The 21,923-nt window shown below is 38.8% G+C and overlaps 1 protein-coding gene across 1 annotated transcript; it reads right to left on the minus strand.

The window, feature by feature from the left end:
* Positions 1–6,691: 6,691 nt before the first annotated feature.
* On the minus strand, positions 6,692–21,760 carry LOC133534776 (malate dehydrogenase, mitochondrial-like). The gene is made up of 7 exons (XM_061874049.1): positions 20,646–21,760; positions 18,972–19,175; positions 15,021–15,215; positions 10,616–10,825; positions 9,276–9,408; positions 8,330–8,504; positions 6,692–7,372 (listed from the first exon to the last, which is right to left on the minus strand). The coding sequence occupies exons 1-7, from the start codon at positions 20,793–20,795 to the stop codon at positions 7,234–7,236; spliced, it is 1,206 nt and encodes a 401-aa protein (XP_061730033.1). The 5' UTR covers positions 20,796–21,760; the 3' UTR covers positions 6,692–7,233.
* Positions 21,761–21,923: the final 163 nt, after the last annotated feature.

Below are 21,923 nucleotides of genomic sequence, written 5' to 3' on the forward strand. Positions count from 1 at the left end.
CCCTGTCATACTTACGTACGAATTTACTAGTGCGACAGAGAGGTAACACGTCGAACGTGGTTCGCGATAGGCCCTCAAATGTACAGCCAAGTGACGATGATGAAAATTACATTTTCAAAACTTTTGTCTTTTGTTACCATTGTGTTAGCCGCCTGTACTTACTTTCAACATATATTAGTAGTTTATGTTACTGCTACATAATAAAAGGCATTAAAATACACGAGTGTGGGCTTAGGAAACGAACGAAGTGAGTTCCTTAAAAAGATCACACGAGTGTTTTAATGCCTAATTATCTTATACCTTTAAACGAGCAATTCTTGTATATATATATATATATTTCCGGGATCTCGGAAACGGCTCTAACGATTTTGCTGAAATTTGGTATATGGGGGTTTTTGGGGGTAAACAATCGATCTAGATTAGTCTTATGTTTGGGAAAACGCGTGTTTTCGAGTTTTCATGCGTTTTTCTTTCGACGCAGAATATGGTCGCTAATTTCGTGTTGCCGGCCACTGTCCGTCTGGTCCAGCGGGTTAAGACGCGGACTGCTAAACGAGTGTTACGGGTTCGAATTTCGCCTGGTGACTAACTTTTGTTTTTTTTTTATATGTTCAATTTTATATATAATTTTTTAATTTTTATTGTTTTAGACAAGTTTAATTTAGTAAAAGAATGTAGTTAAGATTATCACCTATACACCACCATATTACAATAAATAGTTAGTTATAACATAACCGAGCTAAGCTCGGTCGCCCAGGTACTGTATAGTTATTGCAGGTAGTTCGCAATCACATTTTTAGCACAGGCATTATAAGAGAGGTATGGGCATTGTAAATGTCATCTGGCTCTGTGTGGTAGGGCACAGCACAGCGGATGTCATTCCAGATCTAGAGCAGAACCCAACTGGGGCAGTACCTCCACCTTACAGAAAATCGCAGCCAAATAACACTAGACCCTACTCATAGTGTTGTGTTCCTGCCGGTGAGTAAGGTTGCCAGAGCTCAACGAGGGGTGGGGGGGTGTTAGGGTCGGCAACGCGCATGTTACTCCTCTGGAGTTGCTGGCGTACATAGGCTACGGATACTGCTTACCATCAGGCAGGCCGTATGCTTGTTTGCCACCGACGTAGTATAAAAAAAAATAAAAAAAAACACACAATTAAAATATTTCATACGACATGTGCTAATTATTTGTCTCAGTGTAAACAAAAATATATCATAATTATGATATCAATTTTCAAATTCAAAATGGCGGACATGTTTTATAACTTATTTTAAGAAATTATGAGTAGTTTATAGTATTTTATGCAACAGTTGTATAAGAAGGGTCAAAAAAGGCGAGTGGCGTGAGTTACAATGTGAGCCGGAGCCGAAGGCGTAGGCGAACATTGTAAAGGAATACGCCACGAGAATTTTTTGACCTACTTATACAACGTTGCATACAATATTTTTCCTACGATTTAACAAACATAAATCTTAATTTAGGTAAACAAATTACAGCAAAAGTATATAGCCAAGACGCGCGAGCATACCTTGTTACGCGCCCGGCCCGCCCCGGGCCGCGGCCGGCCGGTCGGCGACACCTCCTCGTAACTCATGAGGCCCTGGTACTTGCTATTTGCTAAATTAATTTTTTGGACAGTTTTTTCTCAATTTTGGCCACCGTAGCCTACGGAGACTAACAAGCAACGCTAAGCGGTCTTCGTAGTCTATGGGTGTTGCTATATTACGGGTGTCACATGCGTGTTTCTGACTTATGAAGTAATTATTTTTACTATGCAACCAAATGAATATTTTGTAAGTTGGCAGCAATGCACTTAGTTTAAAACTGTATTCGTTTTGGTTTTGTTAGGTTGGTAGCCATTAATCGCAGTAACGTTATAGCTTATAAAAGCACAAGAGCTTTTATGAGGAATAGACAATATAGACTTTTCTTGAAACCTTTTATGTATGTTCTTATATTCGTGTTAATGAATGCATAAATGACAGATAACAGTAGAGGAGTAGGAAAAGACTTTAAAAAGCAAGAAATTGTTTCTTGCTTCTGTTTGTATATGTATCATGTAGTATTTGATGTTTTCATTATTTTTGAAAGTCCTCAGGGTGCCGATTACGAAAATGACATCCATTATGGAACCCAAGATGGCGGACATTCATTTTTCTTAAAAATCGGTATGGGTGTCATCTCCGAGGTTCTTCGAGGTTCCGATTACGAAAATGACGTTCATTTTGAAATCTAAGATGGCGGACATTAATTTTTCTTAAAAATCGATATGGGTGTCATCTCCGAGGTTCCTCGGGGTTCCGATTACGAAAATGACGTTCATTTTGAAATCCAAGATGGCGGAAATTATTTTTTCTTAAGTCGATATGGGTGTCATATCCGAGGTTCCTCGGGATTCCGATTACGAAAATGACGTCTATTTTGAAATCCAAGATGGCGGACATTAATTTTTCTTAAAAATCGATATGGGTGTCATCTCCGAGGTTCCTCGGGGTTCCGATTACGAAAATGACGTTCATTTTGAAATCCAAGATGGCGGACATTAATTTTTCTTAAAAATCGATATGGGTGTCATCTCCGAGGTTCCTCGGGGATCCGATTACGAAAATGATGTTCATTTTGAAATCCAAGATGGCGGAAATTATTTTTTCTTAAAAGTCGATATGGGTGTCATATCCGAGGTTCCTCGGGATTCCGATTACGAAAATGACGTCTATTTTGAAATCCAAGATGGCGGACATTAATTTTTCTTAAAAATCGATATGGGTGTCATCTCCGAGGTTCCTCGGGGTTCCGATTACGAAAATGACGTTCATTTTGAAATCCAAGATGGCGGACATTCATTTTTCTTAAAAATCGGTATGGGTGTAATCTCCGAGGTTCTTCGAGGTTCCGATTACGAAAATGACGTTCATTTTGAAATTCAAGATGGCGGAAATTATTTTTTCTTAAGTCGATATGGGTGTCATATCCGAGGTTCCTCGGGATTCCGATTACGAAAATGACGTCTATTTTGAAATCCAAGATGGCGGACATTAATTTTTCTTAAAAATCGATATGAGTGTCATCTCCGACGTTCCTCGGGATTCCGATTACGAAAATGACGTCTATTTTGAAATCCAAGATGGCGGACATTAATTTTTCTTAAAAATCGATATGAGTGTCATCTCCGAGGTTCCTCGGGGTTCCGATTACGAAAATGACGTTCATTTTGAAATCCAAGATGGCGGACATTAATTTTTCTTAAAAATCGATATGGGTGTCATATCCGAGGTTCCTCGGGATTCCGATTACGAAAATGACGTCTATTTTGAAATCCAAGATGGCGGACATTAATTTTTCTTAAAAATCGATATGGGTGTCATCTCCGAGGTTCCTCGGGGTTCCAATTACAAAAATGACGTCAATTTTGGCGGTTCTTGTTGGTGCAGATTTCAAAAATAGAGACCATTTTAGAGTTAAAGGTGGTTGATATCACGGCTATACACATCAACACCCATTTCAAAAAGTAGCGTCCGCCATATTTATTTTCAAAATAGATGCCATTTTTGAAATCCACACCCCTAAAAACCCAGAAAACAACACCCATGACGACTTTTTCAAAAAAGTGACGTCCGCCATCTTAATTTCCAAAATGGACGTCATTTGTAAAATTAGTACACATACATCATACAACATGAAAACTAAAAACATTTCCATCCTCTTTTGGGCAGTTGTGTAAGTCTGTGATAACCCTAGGTAGGTACGGAGACCTTGAGCGGTGTCGGCATTTACGCAAACATCAAAGGCGTCGGCCCACTGTTACACTGTTCTTTTAGTGTGTAAACGAAAACGTCACATGATATATCAAAAGAAAAGTTATTTTATCTTATACCTTTAAACGAGCAATTCTTGTATATATATATAAATATATATATTTCTGTGATCTCGGAAACGGCTCTAACGATTTCGCTGAAATTTGGTATATAGGGGTTTTTGGGGGTATACAATCTATCTAGATTAGTCTTATGTTTGGGAAAACGCGTGTTTTCGAGTTTTCATGCGTTTTTCTTTCGACGCAGAATATGGTCACTAATTTCGTGTTGCCGGCCACTGTCCGTCTGGTCCAGCGGGTTAAGACGCGGACTGCTAAACGAGTGTTACGGGTTCGAATCTCGCCCGGTGACTAACTTTTGTTTTTTTTTTATATGTTCAAGTTTATATATAATTTTTTAATTTTTATTGTTTTACACAAGTTTAATTTAGTAAAAAAAATGACCTATGTAATAAGAGAAATCGACAATAGATGGCGTTACTCTGTGACAAGTGCTGTAAGGTGAAAATCGATTGTAAATAATAATAATTGTCAGTTCACATTTTACTTTTTAAGTTTATGTAGATTATCACCACCGTATTACAATAAATAGTTATAACCGAGCAAAGCTCGGTCGCCCAGGTACTATATTACTAACTGTACTAGGTTGCCTTTTTAACAAGTTGGTCCAGTCCATGGTTGCCTACATTTTATATAAAAATCGGTTAATCTAGGCGACCATTAACTGGACCAACTTTTTTAATACGGCAACTTTCAAATAAGCTTTCATTCAATATATCATACGATGAAATAACAAACAAAAAAACTATCCGTACGCAATCTTACAAGGCAACCATGAACTTGAAATGTATCACTGTGAATTTTGTCTTACATTTATTTCTTATCAGAAATAAATAACATGAGGGTGCATATACCTTATAACGTATCTCTATATAACTATCGGTTATCAATATTAGCATTAGCGGTTAACAACAACATTCCCCTTAAAACAAATAACTATCGCGAGGAAAATACCAAGCCCAAACATCTGAAAAAAATCGGGAAAGAAAAGCTGCAACTGGCTTTTAAAATGGTACAAGGAAGGGTGGTCATCTGTATGAGAATGTGTTTTTTTTTGTCTCTATTTGACCCAATGGTTGACTGGTAGAGAATGCCTTTTGGCATTAAGTCCGCCATTTGTGTTTTTTTGTTTGTGAAATAAAGTTTAAATAAATAAATAATATTCATGTAACGCGATAACGAATTCTACGTGAACGAAACCGCGGGCAATACCTATTGTAGTAACAACAAAATAACAATTTTCTATTGCAATTAATTTAAAACACGCTTTAGGATTTTTTTTGATAGACCGTAGACGCAGTCAAGGGCACCCCGCTCCCCACTACCGTTGTTCGCTGCCTCCTGCCACAGCGCGCGGCGCGCGCAAACTTGCCGCGCGTTTGAAACGTAACGTATTTATATAAGCAAGGAATGCATACATATCAGTAATGAGTGTCGCCGTGATTTTATATTTCTAAATTTTTGTTTAGTAACTGAGATCATTGTTGATGATCGATTATTATTAACTCTACAAACTTTAATTCAATATTAGCTATACTGCTTAACCTGAAATCAATATCTAGACAAGCACATTGTCTACATGTCTAACTTTTTACTAGAATACTAAGTTGATCGATAATATCGTAATTTTGCAATATCAGCAACTCTAATTCTATATTTACAAAATAACTCGTGTTTTTACGTTTACCAGAAAGCAGCTGTTCCAGATTTCTAAAAACTGAAAATTGTACATAAATTGAAGTGTTATTCGATATGCTAAAGTTTTCTGTAACTTTAATTCTATATTTACTTAGTTATTAGCAAAAATTAAAATATTTAAATATAACCGAAAGCTCAACCTTAGAATTTCTAACTTTTTACCAAAGTATTATTTAACATACTCCCAATGACATATCAAAAAAGAAAAAACTTTAATATTATCGAAACCCATTTTTGTTCAACCGCTGGTCTAAAAAGTTTTCCCTTCATAGTAAAAAGACTTACTTTAATTAGGTACTGATTATGCAAATTTGCCTATTTGTTTAACTCGGGTGAAAGGTACCGTTTCATCCCTTGGTTAACAATTTACTAATACTTTAAGCTCCAGTTTAGCTTATTGTGACGGAAGAGTAACTACGGAACCCTACACTGAGCGTGGCCCGACATGCGGTTATTTAATCAATAGGATTAACCAAGGATTGTTGGAAGTTAACTACTAACAATATTGAAGTTCATGGCTACCGATATCCATTAACCTAATCCGATCCAATACTCTAATACATTGAAGTTGAGGTGTTTAATGATGTTTTTCGATAAATCTTGGAAAACGTAGACGTATAACAAGCTATTTTTTAGTTCTGTAGTTAATTCAGCTAGTTTACAAAACGTACAGCGAGCTGCAAAATTGCATGCGCTAAGTAATTATAAATGGAATTCAGTTATAAAGTGAAGTGGGTAGTGTAAAATTTGAAACCACAAAATTGGGTTAGTTATAAGTATAATCATAGAGTAAAAAACCTACCATTTTTCTCGTAATTAACCAGCATACTCGTACCTACGAGTACTTATACAATTAAAATTAACGGTAGCATTTTGTCAAATTATTAAGCAGCGACTGTTTGAGAGAAAACGCCTCTGATGTTATTCTCATGGATAAACCTACAACGGAGCCCTTTTCGAGATAAGTATAAGACCGAAAGAAAGTAAAACTGAAGCCCTAAGACACGTGACCAACAAACGAGGCGTTGCTAGCACGTGTATCCCTGCCGTACACTACACGTGCCGCTCTTAAACAACACAAACTTTACAAAACAGGGGTTGAAAATAAAAAGAGGAAACTTTTAAGGGTTTATTTTAGCACAAAGGAACTTTGCCAAGTTCATATTTGACTTTGGCTATAGACGCTGAAGGAAAAGAGAGGTTTTATAGTTAAGTCACAGTACCAGTAAATTACCCAATAACCGACATACATAAACATACAAATATAGGTACGGATCGATCTACAATATTTTGTTCTGAATATTTACAATAACTTATCCAGTGAACGAAAAAACAACTGTTAGACTCAAATTAACAAGTTATTTATGCACGACATGCGTTTCGAGTGGTTTAGAACCAATCAATGGCCAAAAATGACTAAATAAGTTCGTGTATTCCCATTTGTCTCCGCCGCGAACAGATTGGAATAGGCGCTGCATATAAATCATTCCCATTTGTCCCCGCCTCATGTATGGCGTTGATCACGTGGGGCGGGTACAAATAGGAATACACTAATAAGTTTTATCTTCGGACACCTGTGGGACTTTGGTTACCTCAAAACCAAACCGAGATAAAAAGTTCCCTTTTAAGTCATATCCCATTAATCGTCTCATTTAGACTTATTTTGAACTTTTGACTTGTGGACACGGAGGCCCATATGGGCACGGATCGACTTCGTAGTACTTGCAAGGGTGCAAAGTGTACTCTTCACCGGTGGCGTAGCATCGCCCGAGGTTTAACATATCTTCTAAGTCACACCTGTAAAGAATTGTAGGTGTAGGATAGAGCAAAGTAGACAACTTTGCTCTATCGTATAATAACTTTCCAATTTGTGTGTTATACTAATGACGTTGACGTGTCATTTATAATATTTATTTTAAATATTGTGTTACGCTTCGTGCTGGACACGGCCATGGCCCCGACGGAAGACCAGCCAGGCTAGCACCATGCCATTATATGTTATGTTTTGTTACTCGTTTTCATCTTTTATTTTGCCACGAATAAACGCTCCCTTTGCCCTGTTAGGGTGGGTCAAATCTTGGAAACGAAATTTTACTCACTTCCCGATTTCCGATTGGGCTGAAATTTTGCATACGTATGTAAATCATGTCAGTGCAATATTATGCTGACATAGAGCTAATCTGATGATGGATACAGGAGGTGGCCATGGGAAATATGTGATAAAACAACACAAACTATTTGTGTGTGGTTAGAATTGTCTCGATGAGTATTAGTTGCCTGTGGAAAGAAAAGTACAAAAATAATCAATATTTTCAAAAACCTATTTTAAAAATTAGAGTTAGACCAAGCTAAGTTGGCAGCGATTTTGATAGACTGTGCGGGTGTTATGTAAACTTTGTAATTTTATTGGAGTTTGACGTTTAAAATAACACTTACGTAAAGAGCGTACTCCCATCTTAAAGGCCCGCAACGCACTTACAACCCCTTTGGTGTTTGGGGTGTCAGGTGATCCGTCTGCTCGTTCGCCTCCTATATTATAAAAAAAAACCTACTCAATCCGGATTATCAAAATCGCTACCAACATAGCCTGGTCTAACTCTACACTCTTTTTTTGAAGTATTTACACGACACTGTATACTGTACCTACAACCTCTCTAGTAAAACTCGGCATGGAGTTCATCCCTCAGCTGAAGCGTTTGCGGAAGTAAATTCCTGCCCTGCCCTGGAAAGGACGAAGATATTTAATTTACTAACCTAGCCTCTGAAAGAAGCTGCTGCTCGTCTTCGTTTAGCTCAGGGATAGTATATTGCTCAACGCCGAACCGACCCACCGTGACCGGGGTGGCACAGACGCGCATTCCGTAGCACTTTTCCGGGTCACTCTGCTCCACCAGAGCACTGTCGAGAGTTGAGGGTGACTCGAACATTCCTATCAAAGTATGAATTCGTTATGATAAATATATATGTATCAATTTGCAACGAGAATTTGCCTAATTAAACCAATTGTATTTCCTGACATAAAACTCCTTACTTTAACTATAGGCCTATCAAAACAATTCACCTAGATTTCGAGTCGGAAGTTACCGACGAGAACAATGTGGAAGACGAACAACAGGGCACATTGCATGTATGAATAAATGCATGAAATTCGTAGGCACCTAATTATTATAATACGCCTAATCGATTTGATTTTCTCTGGTGATTGAAGTATAATAATAAATATAATAGGACATTATTACACAAATTGACTAAGTCCCACAGTAAGCTCAATAAGGCTTGTGTTGAGGGTACTTAGACAACGATATATATATATAACATATAAATATTTATAAATACTTAAATACAAAGAAAACACCCATGACTCAGGAACAAATATCCATGCTCATCACACGAATAAATGCCCTTGCCAGGATTTGAACCCGGGACCATCAGCTTCGTAGGCAGGGTCACTAGTGTCACTACCCACTAGGCCAAACCGGTCGCCTATCAATAATTTTATTGCAAGAACATAGTTAAATTACATAAAGGTGATAACATTAAAAAAGCGCGCCTTATGTTCTACCAAGCAAGGCATGCAATATTCAACAATACTTATTTTCAAGTACAATAATAAATTAGCAATTCAATGTATACACTAATATCAAAATATTACACAAAAATAAATGTCCAAATAGTTATTAGATGTAAAAAATCATAAAACCTTTCATAATGTTCAACACGAATCTTCCAGTAGAGAAACCGATGGAAAGATGGCCCTGCTCGTTGTTGCTCTTCACCCTGCAGATAATGTCGTCGGCCTCGCGCACTAGTCGGCTCAGGCAGTTCAACGTTTTCTAGATCAAAAACCATTATTGGCATGTTATTTTTAGGGTTCCGAATAAATACAATACAAAAAGGTAAAAATTATGGTGCGACTTTGTACGTCTGTCCCAGCGCTAAATATCTCTGGAACTACTTACGCAATTGATTTGAAATTTAGAATAGTGATGAACAAGGCTAACCCGGATGCATCGAAAGCATTTTTTATGAATTATGGAAAAAGCCCAATATGAGGGGTGGAGGGGGACGGGGCTCAACATTTCTAATTATGGGTCAAGCGGATACCCCGCTTTACCCCACTTTGAAAGAGCTTAAGCTGTGCATTACATTAAAACAATTTTTAATTTTATTACTGTAATGTAGAACCAAAATATGAAGGGAAATGTAAAAAAATACCTATTATCTTCTAAGTTTACCAAAGAAACATTATTGACATTACCTACCATACATACTATTACTACCATTGAAATAAAACATACATTGTTGAAATGTTGAAATCGGTTCATATAATAAAAAAACTAGTCATGTGCGAGTTTGTTTAACTTTAAATTCCAAGAAAGTCAAAAATCATTCGTGCTCATATTTAAATTTGTAAGGAACCCTCAGTGCGCGAGTAAAACGAACTCGCACTTGACCGATTTTTACATTGCATATAGGTAATTACTAGGCATCGGAGTTTTTATCACATGGTAAGACTAATAGTGGGCTGTGAAGTCGACATTAGCAATAAAATTCAACTCATATTCATACTCATTTATCTATTTAATTACAGATTTTAATTTTATAATCAAGGACAAGAACGTTGACGAGTTTGTAAACGATCCTTTAATTTTATCTTTGAATATATAAATATGACAAATAAGAATAATGATCATTTTTGTATTTTTCATAAAACATAATAATTTGTATATTAAAAGAGGTAAAAATAATATGAATTATAAATTTATCAATACAAAAAAATGGTTATTATTCTTATTTGTTATATTTATGTTCTGAAAGACAAAATTAAACGGTCGTTTACAAACTCGTTAACATTTTTGTTCTTGACTATAAAATTAAAATCAGTAATTAAATAGATGAATGAGTATGAATATGAATTGAATTTTATTGCTAATGTCAACTCCATAGCTCGCTATTAGTCTTACCATGCGATAAAAACTCCGATGCCTAGTAATTACATAGGTATATCACTATAGTTAAGTCATATAAACCCCGAATTACCTTGGGCACATTGCAGTCGAAGGGGTTAGGCTTAGCGGCGGAGAAGACCGGCACGCGCGTGCAGCGCCCGCAGCCACCGACCACCGCCACATTGGACTTGCTGGGGTCCTCACCCATCATGGAGCCGTACAACTGGTTGGCACGCATGGCGTTTATAGAGTTCACGCCCAATACTCGGCGCGGGTTGTACGTGCCAAGAACCTTCAATGTCTACAACAAAAGGACATATTTTTCTGAAAAGTGGGGTGTATTGTCTAAATATTAACTTTTAATTATCACACTTCTCCTTACTACTACGTACATCTCTGAACTTTTTTTTTTAAACTGATCGGCTATTGGCTCTATTCACACCTGATGGAAAGTGAAGACAGTGCCTAAGATGGAGCTCACCGGTTCAGTAGTAGCCTATTCACTCTTGCTTTAAAAAGACCGAGGTCATATTTATAAGGGAATACAGATGGCGGGAGCGCATTCCATTCTTTAGCCATCCGTAACAAAAAAGAGGAGGCAAACCGTTTAGTGCGAACAAATAGAATGTTTACCACGAACAGGTGCAGTCGCTCCCCACGCCTGGATGCAGTGCCGGATTAACCATTAAGCAAAATAAGCACTTGCTTAGGGCACCACGTGTAGGGGGGCACCAAAATCGTAGGAAAAAAACGCGCAGGGTGCATCAGCATCGCAGTCGTAGTGTAGTACTTATGTACACGAAACTTTTTGATACGTGTGCAAGTACCCATCTAATAACGAAGGGTCGTAAGAGAGTGAGGACACGTAAGCACATCTCCAACCTTACGCGGAGGCCATCAAAGCTCATGGCCAAAAAATATTACCGTCGGGCTTGTGGCCAACCGATTTTCTCGACGTAGATTACCGATTTTGTAGCGTATTTTGCCCCCTTGCACACCAGATGTGTCGACCTGCCCAGAGTTGCTGCAGAGCCGCGATCCTGCGACCTAATTGTTAAAGTGTAATAAAGGGCCCCGCGAAGGCCGAAACACAAAAAGCATCTTATCAAGTTGCGCTTTCGAGTTAAGGCAAAGGCCGAGCAGTAGGAGGACCGTGATTACATAGGTTCGATTTCAAGCCACTCTTTTGCAGTTCGGCGTTAGGTCTTATGCGACGCCAGGCCCTTTTACTTTATGCAAACTGCCTCACTTTCGCTTGGCCATGGATCCAAATCCATGCTGTCCTCTTTCGCAGCTGGGCTGCCTTGCTCACACCTCGCCATTGGTTGTATTATATGATAACGCGCCGCGATCGGACGCTGCGGACGTCCAGCTATTCATACCTCGCCATTGGTCAAATTCAAGCCTTGCTTTCTTCCAGCTCGACCTTTGGCCTCATCCGTAAGCGCCAATCGAACGCTCCGCGTATTCAGCCTTAGACTTTGCCTTTAAAAACACTGATTTTAAACCTTCACGATTTAGGCCAATCAAATTAGACCCAAAAATAGCGTTTTGAGGAATTAATTCCCAGCAAGCTTTAAATTGTTTTAATATATTTATTTGGCCCTAAATGCGTATAATCCCAAGAGGTGTGCATACATTTTGGGATCCTTAGGAGATATTTTTTTCCTTTGGATTGCTAAACCACTCGATGTAGAAGGAACCCACTATCAATTACAATAGCACTTGGTGGATCCGACACTGGTAAGAAATCGTTTTGGATTATTTTTTCCTTTTTTTACAATTTACTACGAATACATATTAAGGTACCTTAAATCAATCAATCAATCAATATATTTTATTGCAAGAACATAGTTAAATTACATTTCGGGTCCTCAGATATCAATTTTAATAATACTTGTAATTAGAACAAATTTTCCGTCGGCCGTACCGTTTTCCATTTACAAGCAAAAAACTGAAAAAGAGGAAACATTTATGCACACCTCCTGGAACGGAGCAAACTCGGATTACACGTATTTTTAGGTCGAAAAAAACTAATTATTATTTAAGAAAACGGGACTTAATCGCGTTTGATTAAGTTCTAAAATTACCTCCAACGTCAAAATAATGATATCGACTTTACACAGTCTTCTCCGTGACCATGGGGACAACGCCGTCCTTGAAACGTCGGGTCAGAGGTAATTTTAAAACTTACCCTATTAAGTCCCGTTTTCGTAAACAATAATTTGCTATTTAAGACATTTGTGGCCATTGGTACTTGTTCTGACAAGAACCAATGGCCAATGATTAAGCCCCTACTGAAGCTCGGCCTTTGCCCTCACATGAATGAGCTTCGCAAAGCTCTAGAGGTTGCAAAACCCTGTGCGGATCCTCGCTTGCACTTGGACAATGGTTGGCTTGGCCTCCGGACTTATGCGAAGAACGGTCTTCGAATTTGCTTACACTTCACCTTACCTACTCTTGGAACATTACTACTGCAGTACTGTCAATTTCCGTGATAAAATGATGTGACGGATTGAAAATTCTAGTCTCAGCAGTAATGTAAATGTAAATGTAAATAGCCTTTATTATTGAAGTCTTCAGTTATCACAATTAATGTAATTAATTTTGTTTCACAACATTGACCTCAACTCGTCCTTTGACGTAGGCCTCCTCCATTTCTTTCCATTTATTTCTTTCCTTTGCTGTTTGCATCCATTTACCTCCTCCTATTCTACTCAAATCATCTGACCATCTAAACTTTTGTGGACCACTCTTTCTTTTATTATATCTAGGGCACCACTCTACAAGGTCCTTTGTCCACTTATCTATGTTTTCTCTCATCATGTGGCCTGTCCAGCGCCACTTCTGTTGTTTTATTATTTTAGTTATTGTTTTTGTTTTTGATTTTTCCTTAATTATGGACAATTTGACTCTGTCTCTAAGTTTTATATTAAGTATGCTTCTTTCCATATGGTTTTGACACACATTAAGTTTTTGGTGCTGCTTTTTTGTAAGTCCCCAAGTTTGGCAACCATAAGTTATTATTGGTATTATACAACTATTGAAAACTTTAAATTTCTGTCCTGTAGGTATTTCTTTTGTCTTAAATACTTCTTTCAAAGACCAAAACTTTCTCCATGCATTCGTGGTTCTTTTCTCGAGTTCCTTATCCGTTTGGTCTTCAGGTGATATTATCTGCCCAAGGTATACCTATTCATTGACATAGTCTATTTCCTTTCCATTCAGTACAATTTGCTTTTTAGTACTGTTCGTCATTAATTTTGTTTTTGACATATTCATCGAGAGGCCTACCAGTTTGCTTTGTGTGTCTAAATCTTCTAACATAGTTTTCAGCTCTGAAGGGTTATCTGTTACCAGTATAAGGTCATCTGCGAACCGTAGGTGATTGAGTCTTCTCCCTTTAATATTGAGTCCAAAGTTTTCCCAATTCATGCGTCTAAAAACGCTTTCAAGGACCGCAGTAAATATTTTTGGTGATAAGGGGTCACCCTGACGGACTCCCTTCTTTATAGGAAACTCTTTGCCTGTCCGCTCTAGTTTAATCCTAGCCGTGCTGTTTGAGTAAATTTCTTTTATAATTCTAACGTATTTTTCTGAGATTCCTTGTTCTTTAAGTGATTTCCATATCTCATCATGCTTAAGGGAGTCAAAAGCCTTATTGTAGTCTACAAATGCTACATAATATTTCAGTCTATATTCATGGCATTTTTCTATTATCTGTTTGATGACTAGGATATGATCTATTGTAGAAAAATTCTTTCTAAATCCGGCTTGCTCCCTTGGCTGGTTTTCTTCTAAGATTTTTGTGACACGTCCTAATAGTAATTTTGAAAAAACCTTGTATAAATTACTCATCAAGCTTATTGGTCTATAATTGTTCATTTCAGTTTTGTCTCCTTTCTTGTGTAAAAGAGTGATTGTGGTCTTGGTCCATTGTTCAGGTATAGTCTCCGTTTCCAGAATTTCATTGAAAAGGTCTGTCAGTGGGTCTAAGATGCTGTTAAGGACGACTTTTAGGAGCTCATTACTAATGTTGTCTTCTCCGGGAGATTTGGCATTCTTTTGTGTAAGAATTGCATACTCCACTTCTCTTCTTAGAAAATCCGGGATCCTGTCATATTCGTTTTTAACATTAGTTTTTGTTTTCTCTATTCTTTCTTGATTATCGTCTGATTGATTATTATCATTGCCGTCACTGTATAAATCTTTGTAAAATTGTGTCGCTATATAGTCTCAGCAGTAATGCGGCAATAAATGTCCCTCAATTTACCAAGAAAATTCAATGTAATCTTGATGAGGGGGCACCATGGTCTAGAAATGCTTAGGGCACCAAAATGTCTTAATCCGGCACTGCCTGGATGCCGAGCGTCTAACTGCCGATAACATGTCGAGCGTCTTTTCGACTAACTATATTTACTGGCTTTACGCCCCGTCTTAAGAAGTGGTCGAGCTGTTATAGCGCTCGGGATCAAATAAATCACAAAGGTACTAACATACGCGCACAGAGCGTAGTTGCAGTCGACCGGCGGCGTCTGCACGGCGAGGATGGCGTACGGGCAGAACTGTGAGACGGCGATGGTGGTCGTGCGCACGAACCGCATGTTCTTGAAGAACAGCTCGCGGTCCGGCTCGTTGCAGCAAGGGGGCAGCTCGTAGCAGCCGCCACATATCAGCACTACGTCCGCATCCTGAGACGATAATTATTTGTTTTACAAGGGGGCAAAGTTTATGTTGAAAATTATTTGTTTAAAACGTTCTCATGAGCCGTGGCAACACGCATCCACGATCGGCATACGAGAGATTAAAAACCTATTTTTTAAAACCGACTTTTAAAAGGATAAAGTAAAATATTATGCCTTCTACTCGTACAGTCAAGTTTAAAAATATGGGTGTACACATCTTACTCAAAAATATGTCCCATAGCATGTTATTCCAGCGTAATAAGAGCGTAATACCATATTTATGAGACAATTCTTTCGATACATATTTTTACACTTGACTATACCTATACGCGATATCAAATGATATGTTAAAAGTTGGCGCCAAGTCAAATGTTAAAAGTAGAACCGAATGCAACCCTGGTGCAGTTCGATCAGAAAGAAAGTTTAGGGGTATTATAGCAGCATCGGGCAGGACTCATTCCTGCCTGGCCGAACAGTTATGTCACTACTGTCACTATAAAGTTTCACCCGTTGGATACGTTTCAAGGTTTAGATCTGAATCCATCAAGATTTGCGGAGTTCCCACAATTCCTCAAGAAACCCATCATTAGAACTGGATCTTGACCAATATGTTCCTTTAAAACTTAGTTTCTTAGCAAACTTTACAAAGAGGACAAATCAAATGACAAACGAAATCCCATCAAGAACATTTTCATGTAAAATGTAGCCAAGACTTTTTGACAGTGCGAGTCTTATGGTCTCCATGGTGGTGGGGGTGATTTACTATTTTAAATCCTGAAATACATATCTGGGGGTGTCTTTTATACAATCTGCTTTTTTTACTGATTCCCCATACAAACTTCCACCCCTCTTTCCCAGTGGCGGATTAACCGAACAGCAGAAAAAGCATATGCTAAGGGCCCCGCGCCCAGGGGGGCCCCGCGCACCGACTCTGACCATGCGATTTCGGCACGCGGAACCGGCCAAGTTCAAGTAGAACTCGCACTCCGCGGATCCTGTACTATAACATTTTATTTACAATGTATTTTTTTCGTAAGTCAGTAACAATATTGATCAATTATTATCATGTCTATTTTTCTTTATGACGATACCTAATTAAAATAATTTATAGGCTTACGCAAAGACCAAGAGCAGAGTTTAGCATAAAACCGAAGGTGCAGTGTGTCAAAACTTTTGTGCATGGCTAAGCTGCAGGAAACAGCAGAGCTCGGAAACGAACAAAAGAAGATACTGTGTTAAAAAACATATTAGTGAAAAGCAAGGAAGGATAATTTATTTATTTATTATTTCAAATAACAAATTGCACCTTACAGCTAATGCCTAATGATGATCAGCTTTGAGCCCGTAGTAGGCCAAAGGACGCGCTCCTCTACGGCTGGCCGAGCGCCCAAAATATGCCGAGTTGCTGCAAAGCCGTTATAAAAAGAAAACAGCGGGGCCCCTATGCAGGGCTTTGCATTCGCGTAGGCCGGGTGTAAAGCCCTACATAGGGCCCGATAACCAAAGCATTCCAGCAAGTTGCACTTTCGAGCAAGAACTAAGGCCGAGCAGCAGGCGAGCCGAGATCACATTGGTAAAATTCCAAACTCTGTTCTCCTGCAATTCAGCCTTTGCATGGTGGCGCGCCGCGATAGAACGCTCCGGGCCTCCGCCCTTATACGGAGCTCGGCTTACGGCCTCGTTCACACTCTGGCATTGGTTTCATTCTAGGCTTTCCTGCAGCTTGGCCTTCAGCTTCGCACGGGAACGCTACGAAATCGTTTGGTCCGGATATTCAGCTCGTGGGGCTCAGCCTTCGGCCTTGTTTTTTGGCTCACTTAGCCATTAGTTCCCACTTCTTAGATCCGACTCACGTTTCATCTATTTTTACAAGCTTTTATTAAACTTAATACCTAATATTGATGTAGTTAAACAGTATCCCTACATGCTTTTATTTAACTTGCAATACTCGTAAGTTGTTCAAATTCTGCAAACTATTTTTTTGACCATTTGTCAAAATTTCTTGTTAAAAATTCACTTACTAGGGAAAAATCGGTGACAATACAATGTTATCGACCTGATCTGGTGATGAAAACCGAAGGTAAGGAGGAAACCTATATAGAAGAAAGGAACTGTGATAAAATAACAACAACTAACAACTTCATTAAGATTAGGCACTTTTATAATGGCTAAATAAAATAAAATAAAAATTTTCTTTCGGAGCGATTATTTCCGAAAGTAATAACTTTATAATAAAAGGTTTTTGGAGACCGTTATTCGCTTTGAAAGACCTTATCCAACCATATGCCACACTATAGGGTCAAAGCAAAAAAAAAACCAATGAAAAAATATTTTGTATGGGAGGTACCCTAATTTTTGTATAGTTTTTATTTTACCGTTCTGTCGCAATGCATGATTTATGTATCCATGCCAAATTACGGCTATCTAGCACTAACGATCGCGGAGCAAACCCTCGGACAGACAGACATGGCGAAACTATAAGAGTTTCCAGGTGACTACGAAACCCTAAAAAATACACTGCATAATATGTTAAAAACTAATCGAGAACGAGTCGAAAAATATTAAGACATCGTAAAAATGTTGTGATGGTACTGAATCCTCGGGGTGCGAGTCCGACTCGCACTTAATAAAATTTTTTTTCGAACCAGGGGGTCCCGCAAGCTATTGTGCTAAGGGCCCCGCGCCTTCTTAATCCGCCCCTGCTCTTTCCCCCTAACGCCACTTTCCTGTCCCTTTTCGCGCTTACGGAGTGATTTTGGGGTTGAAAATATTCTACATCCTTCCCCATAACAAAAACTATTAATGAAGCGGCTATTGATTCCCCATACAAAATTCCACACCCCTTTTCACCCCCTGAGAGGCAATCAATTTAATTGTTTGATTTTTTTTGTTGTTTGAGTACTAATAATATCTCACATACCAAATTTCAGCGTCCTAGGATATTAGGAAGTACCCTAAGGGTTTTGATGATCATCAGTGAGTGAGTGAGTCAGTGACGAAATCGGGATCAGAAGTGTGAGAGCTATATATGCAATTGAATTTTTTTATGCTTAATAAGTCCACTGTTGACATTATATCCTGAGAATTTTGTTTATCTGGTATAATCAAAAACCCAAGTTATGAGCGTTCAAAAAAACGACGAAGAGCGCTTCGAGAAAAGGTAGGTAGTGCCCTTGCGCTTCGCTTTGCTTGTCTTGACGGGGGCACTACCGTGCCCCCAGAGACGCGCCGTTGCAGGGTTCCGTTCTGGACTTGGATGACTGGAGGACTGAAGAATAGCACCTCTTTAAAATACAAATGCTTGGTAGATATAAATACAAAAACTGCTACATGCATGCCTATAAGATTCCCTCAATTCGTCATGAACCCTATCATCAGATGGATTTTGGCTAAAATTCAACCAGTCTGGAACTATATACTTTTAAACAAAGAAAAATCAAATTTAATCTGTCGAATTGATAACCTCCTTTTTTTGAAGTTGGTTAAAAATAAGTCGTAAGTCTTCAACTTTATAATGATACTTACCTAGGTATGAAAATTGTGGTTTACAAGCCTATGCCTCGACATTTGAAACTTTGTTTCCTTAACAATCCTTTTTTCCTTAGATCGAGACAAAAAGTATTCTTTGTGATGCCTCCCTCAAACAAATTCTCAAAGAACCAAACGAATCCATAAATACACTTTCAAAACCAACGCCTATCGTTTGAACTAGTACCTAACTAATAATTGACCTCAAGAAACCTTGTACATAAACCATCTTACATGTAAAGCATTCTTAAGAAACTGCTTTCCCTGATACGCTTCGATCTCGGTGCTGGTGTCGATGTGTGCCAAGTCCGTGGCCACGCCCAGCACGAACCGCTCCGGCTCGTCATCGTACAGCGCCAACGTCTTGATCACTCGCTGCTGTTTGAGGAACAACGATACAATTCGACCGACGTCGGTGCCTGCCCCGACTACTGTCACCTAGAACAGACACATCGAGAAATACTAGACCAAAACACTAATTGTTCCGAAAACTACTGAGTTTATAAGTACTTATGGCCTTATTCTCTGCAAACAATGCTGGTGCGAAGTAAGGCCTTACGATGGAAAAGAATGTATATAATCGAGTCGGCATACAATGGAGAACGGTACGTGAAAGTTTTGTCTGCAGTGGGGCAATGTGACGTGTATACGAAGCGCGATAAAAGCGTCGCGCACGTATCACTACGTGCGTACCACATCACGCACCGCACCGTACCGCGCACTTCCGTTCTGCAACCGTGCGCTAGCGCCCTGCTGCATTGAAACGAAGCCTACCTCAGTGTTCGTTTTGCTAGAACGAGTAGGGACACGTAACTACCATTCTCCATCAACTGAAGTAGCTGATGTACTTCAGTTGATGGAGGATTGAAAGGCAGTGTCTTACCTGAGCGAATAACTCGCGAACGCGAAGCGGCGCGGCGCGGCGCGGGTGAATTCAATCCTTTGATACCTATGGAAGTGTCCTACGTGGGCGATCTCCGAATGCCGTTAGGCCGCCGCGCCGCGCCGCGTCGCATTCGCGAGTCATCGCCCACGTAAGCCGCGCTGTAATGTCCAGCCACCATATCACAAGTCACAATGCAGGGTGTTTATTTAGTCACCTGCAATAATTTACGGGGTGAATATATAGGTCATACTGAGCAACTTTTACTATGGCACCAACCCCGTAATCTCGAAAAAAAAAATTGACGTCAAAATCATACAACCAAAATGTTACAGACAATTATTTTTTCACGATTTCGGGGTTAGTCCCATAGCAAAAGTTGCTCAGTATGACCTATATATTCACCCCGTAAATTATTGCAGGTGACTAAATAAACAAGCACTGTGTACCATATATAACAAGTGGTGTCGTAATAACCCTTTAAATTAGGAGAAATCCCATCGAAAACAATTTCATCTAAAATCCTGCGAAGTCGAAACCAAAGGCTCACACTGTCAAAAAGTTATCAGATCTCTTGTAAAGTCGAGTTTCCAGCTTATATACAAGCCCAAACTTCAAAACTCTACACCTTAGTCAAAATGTGTGGCTTGGCCGTTTCGTTACTACAAGAACTATTGTATAACAAGTTAAACAACTAGGTGTAGAGTTTGTGAACTTAGGTCTTGTAGAATTAGAAGCTTGGCTCTACAAGAGATCTGATAACTTTTTGGTAATGTTAGCCTTATGGTTTCGTCTTGGCAGCATTTTACATGAAAATGTTTTTGATGGGATGTGCTTTTTTGCGATCCCAGTTCAAAATTAGGCAAGCCGATGCGAATTTAATTCCATGGACGCCGCCACTGGTAACCTACTTTTAAAATTTTCTTTTCAATTTTAATAAATACCCAGATATTTGTTTGGTTCACAGTCCACGTAACATGTTATCTACATGAAAGTAACCTTAACCATTAGTTGCAACCACAAACCTTGCGTGGTGGTACTCTAGGGTTGTAACAGCACTTCTCGCATTCTGACTCCAACTGCGCTAAAGCATCAGACATTACGAAATTTTGGAATGTAGCCCGTTGAGTGACATAAGGCGCAAGTCGACGTAGAAATTTTACTTGCTGTAACATTTTTACACGCGAAACTTTTAATACTTTACAATTTTTATGTTTAAATGGATATAAAAAAGCTATGTTTGTTCTTTACTTATTTATGTCAGTTATTGGTCAGTTAGACATTGACATCGAAGACAAAGAGATAATCACTACGTTTATCAAAGAGTATAATAATTACACTGACATTCAACTACGATCGGATCTAAAAGTAATGGCTCCTCTACACGATGGCCCAGCGAGATGAATAGATGCGCACTACTGCCATCGCTGGTCCACTACATTTGATGTGCGGATGAAAAACCAACACCGTGGCCATCCCATCGCCATAAGCCATCTGACAACACTCTCCACACGCTGGCCCATCTTGGGCCAGTATGATGGGCCATCGTGTGGAGCCATTAGAAATACTACTTTTATGTGATTAATATTTGATATATTCCCTGCATATTTCAACAAGTAAGTATCATATTCCCCTGATTTGCGTATGTTTGATGACGTTATTGTAGTGTCGTTCACGTAGCGAATATATTATACTAAACTTTGTGCAGCCTATACACCGTGGGCTAATAAAATCCGACACATTTTAACCACGCATTCCTGAGGTCATAAGGAGCAAAAGATGTGATATGAGTTTTGGTAAAATTCGGCATTTCTTTTTTTTGCGTTTTCTACACACGACGCGTTATTTCTTTTTAATCTTGATGAAATAAAATTATTGCAACGAATAAGTTAAGTTTTATTTATTTATTTACAGATGAAACCTGTGGAAAGTTTTAACTTCTAACCCCCTTATTCATAATAAACGTGTACTAAAGTTACGATGCCGATAATCATCGTTTGTCCCTTTCCATCATACCAATACGTCGGAAAGGGACAAACGATGATTAGCGGCATCGTAACTTTAGTACACGTTTATGAATAAGGGGGTTACTGTTTCTATTTCGCAAGTTCGCAACCTATTTTGTTGCTCTAGCTGTACGTTTTCCTAAGAAATAAAATAAATTTAAATTGCTAGTTTCCTTTAAAACTTTAATGTTCGTCAGTAGGTTTTTCGAAACTTATTCACATACATATCGGCAGCGGCGCAGCTAAAAAGGCGTTTGCACAAATTTATTAGAGAACCAAATTTTCACAAGACTTCTT

The sequence above is a fragment of the Cydia pomonella genome, chromosome 2, assembly GCF_033807575.1.
Source record: "Cydia pomonella isolate Wapato2018A chromosome 2, ilCydPomo1, whole genome shotgun sequence".
Lineage (NCBI taxonomy): Eukaryota > Metazoa > Arthropoda > Insecta > Lepidoptera > Tortricidae > Cydia > Cydia pomonella.

What these genes read in the sequence shown, in the direction of transcription:
- LOC133534776 (XM_061874049.1), bottom strand. Translation starts at nt 20,795, where the DNA reads ATGTTACAGCAAGTAAAATTTCTACGTCGACTTGCGCCTTATGTCACT. An exon ending in CTAGAGTACCACCACGCAAG is followed by an intron (nt 19,176 to 20,645) that starts GTTTGTGGTTGC and finishes TGTCTGTTCTAG; the next exon opens with GTGACAGTAGTCGGGGCAGG. An exon ending in CGTGTTGAACATTATGAAAG is followed by an intron (nt 8,505 to 9,275) that starts GTTTTATGATTT and finishes ATACTTTGATAG; the next exon opens with GAATGTTCGAGTCACCCTCA.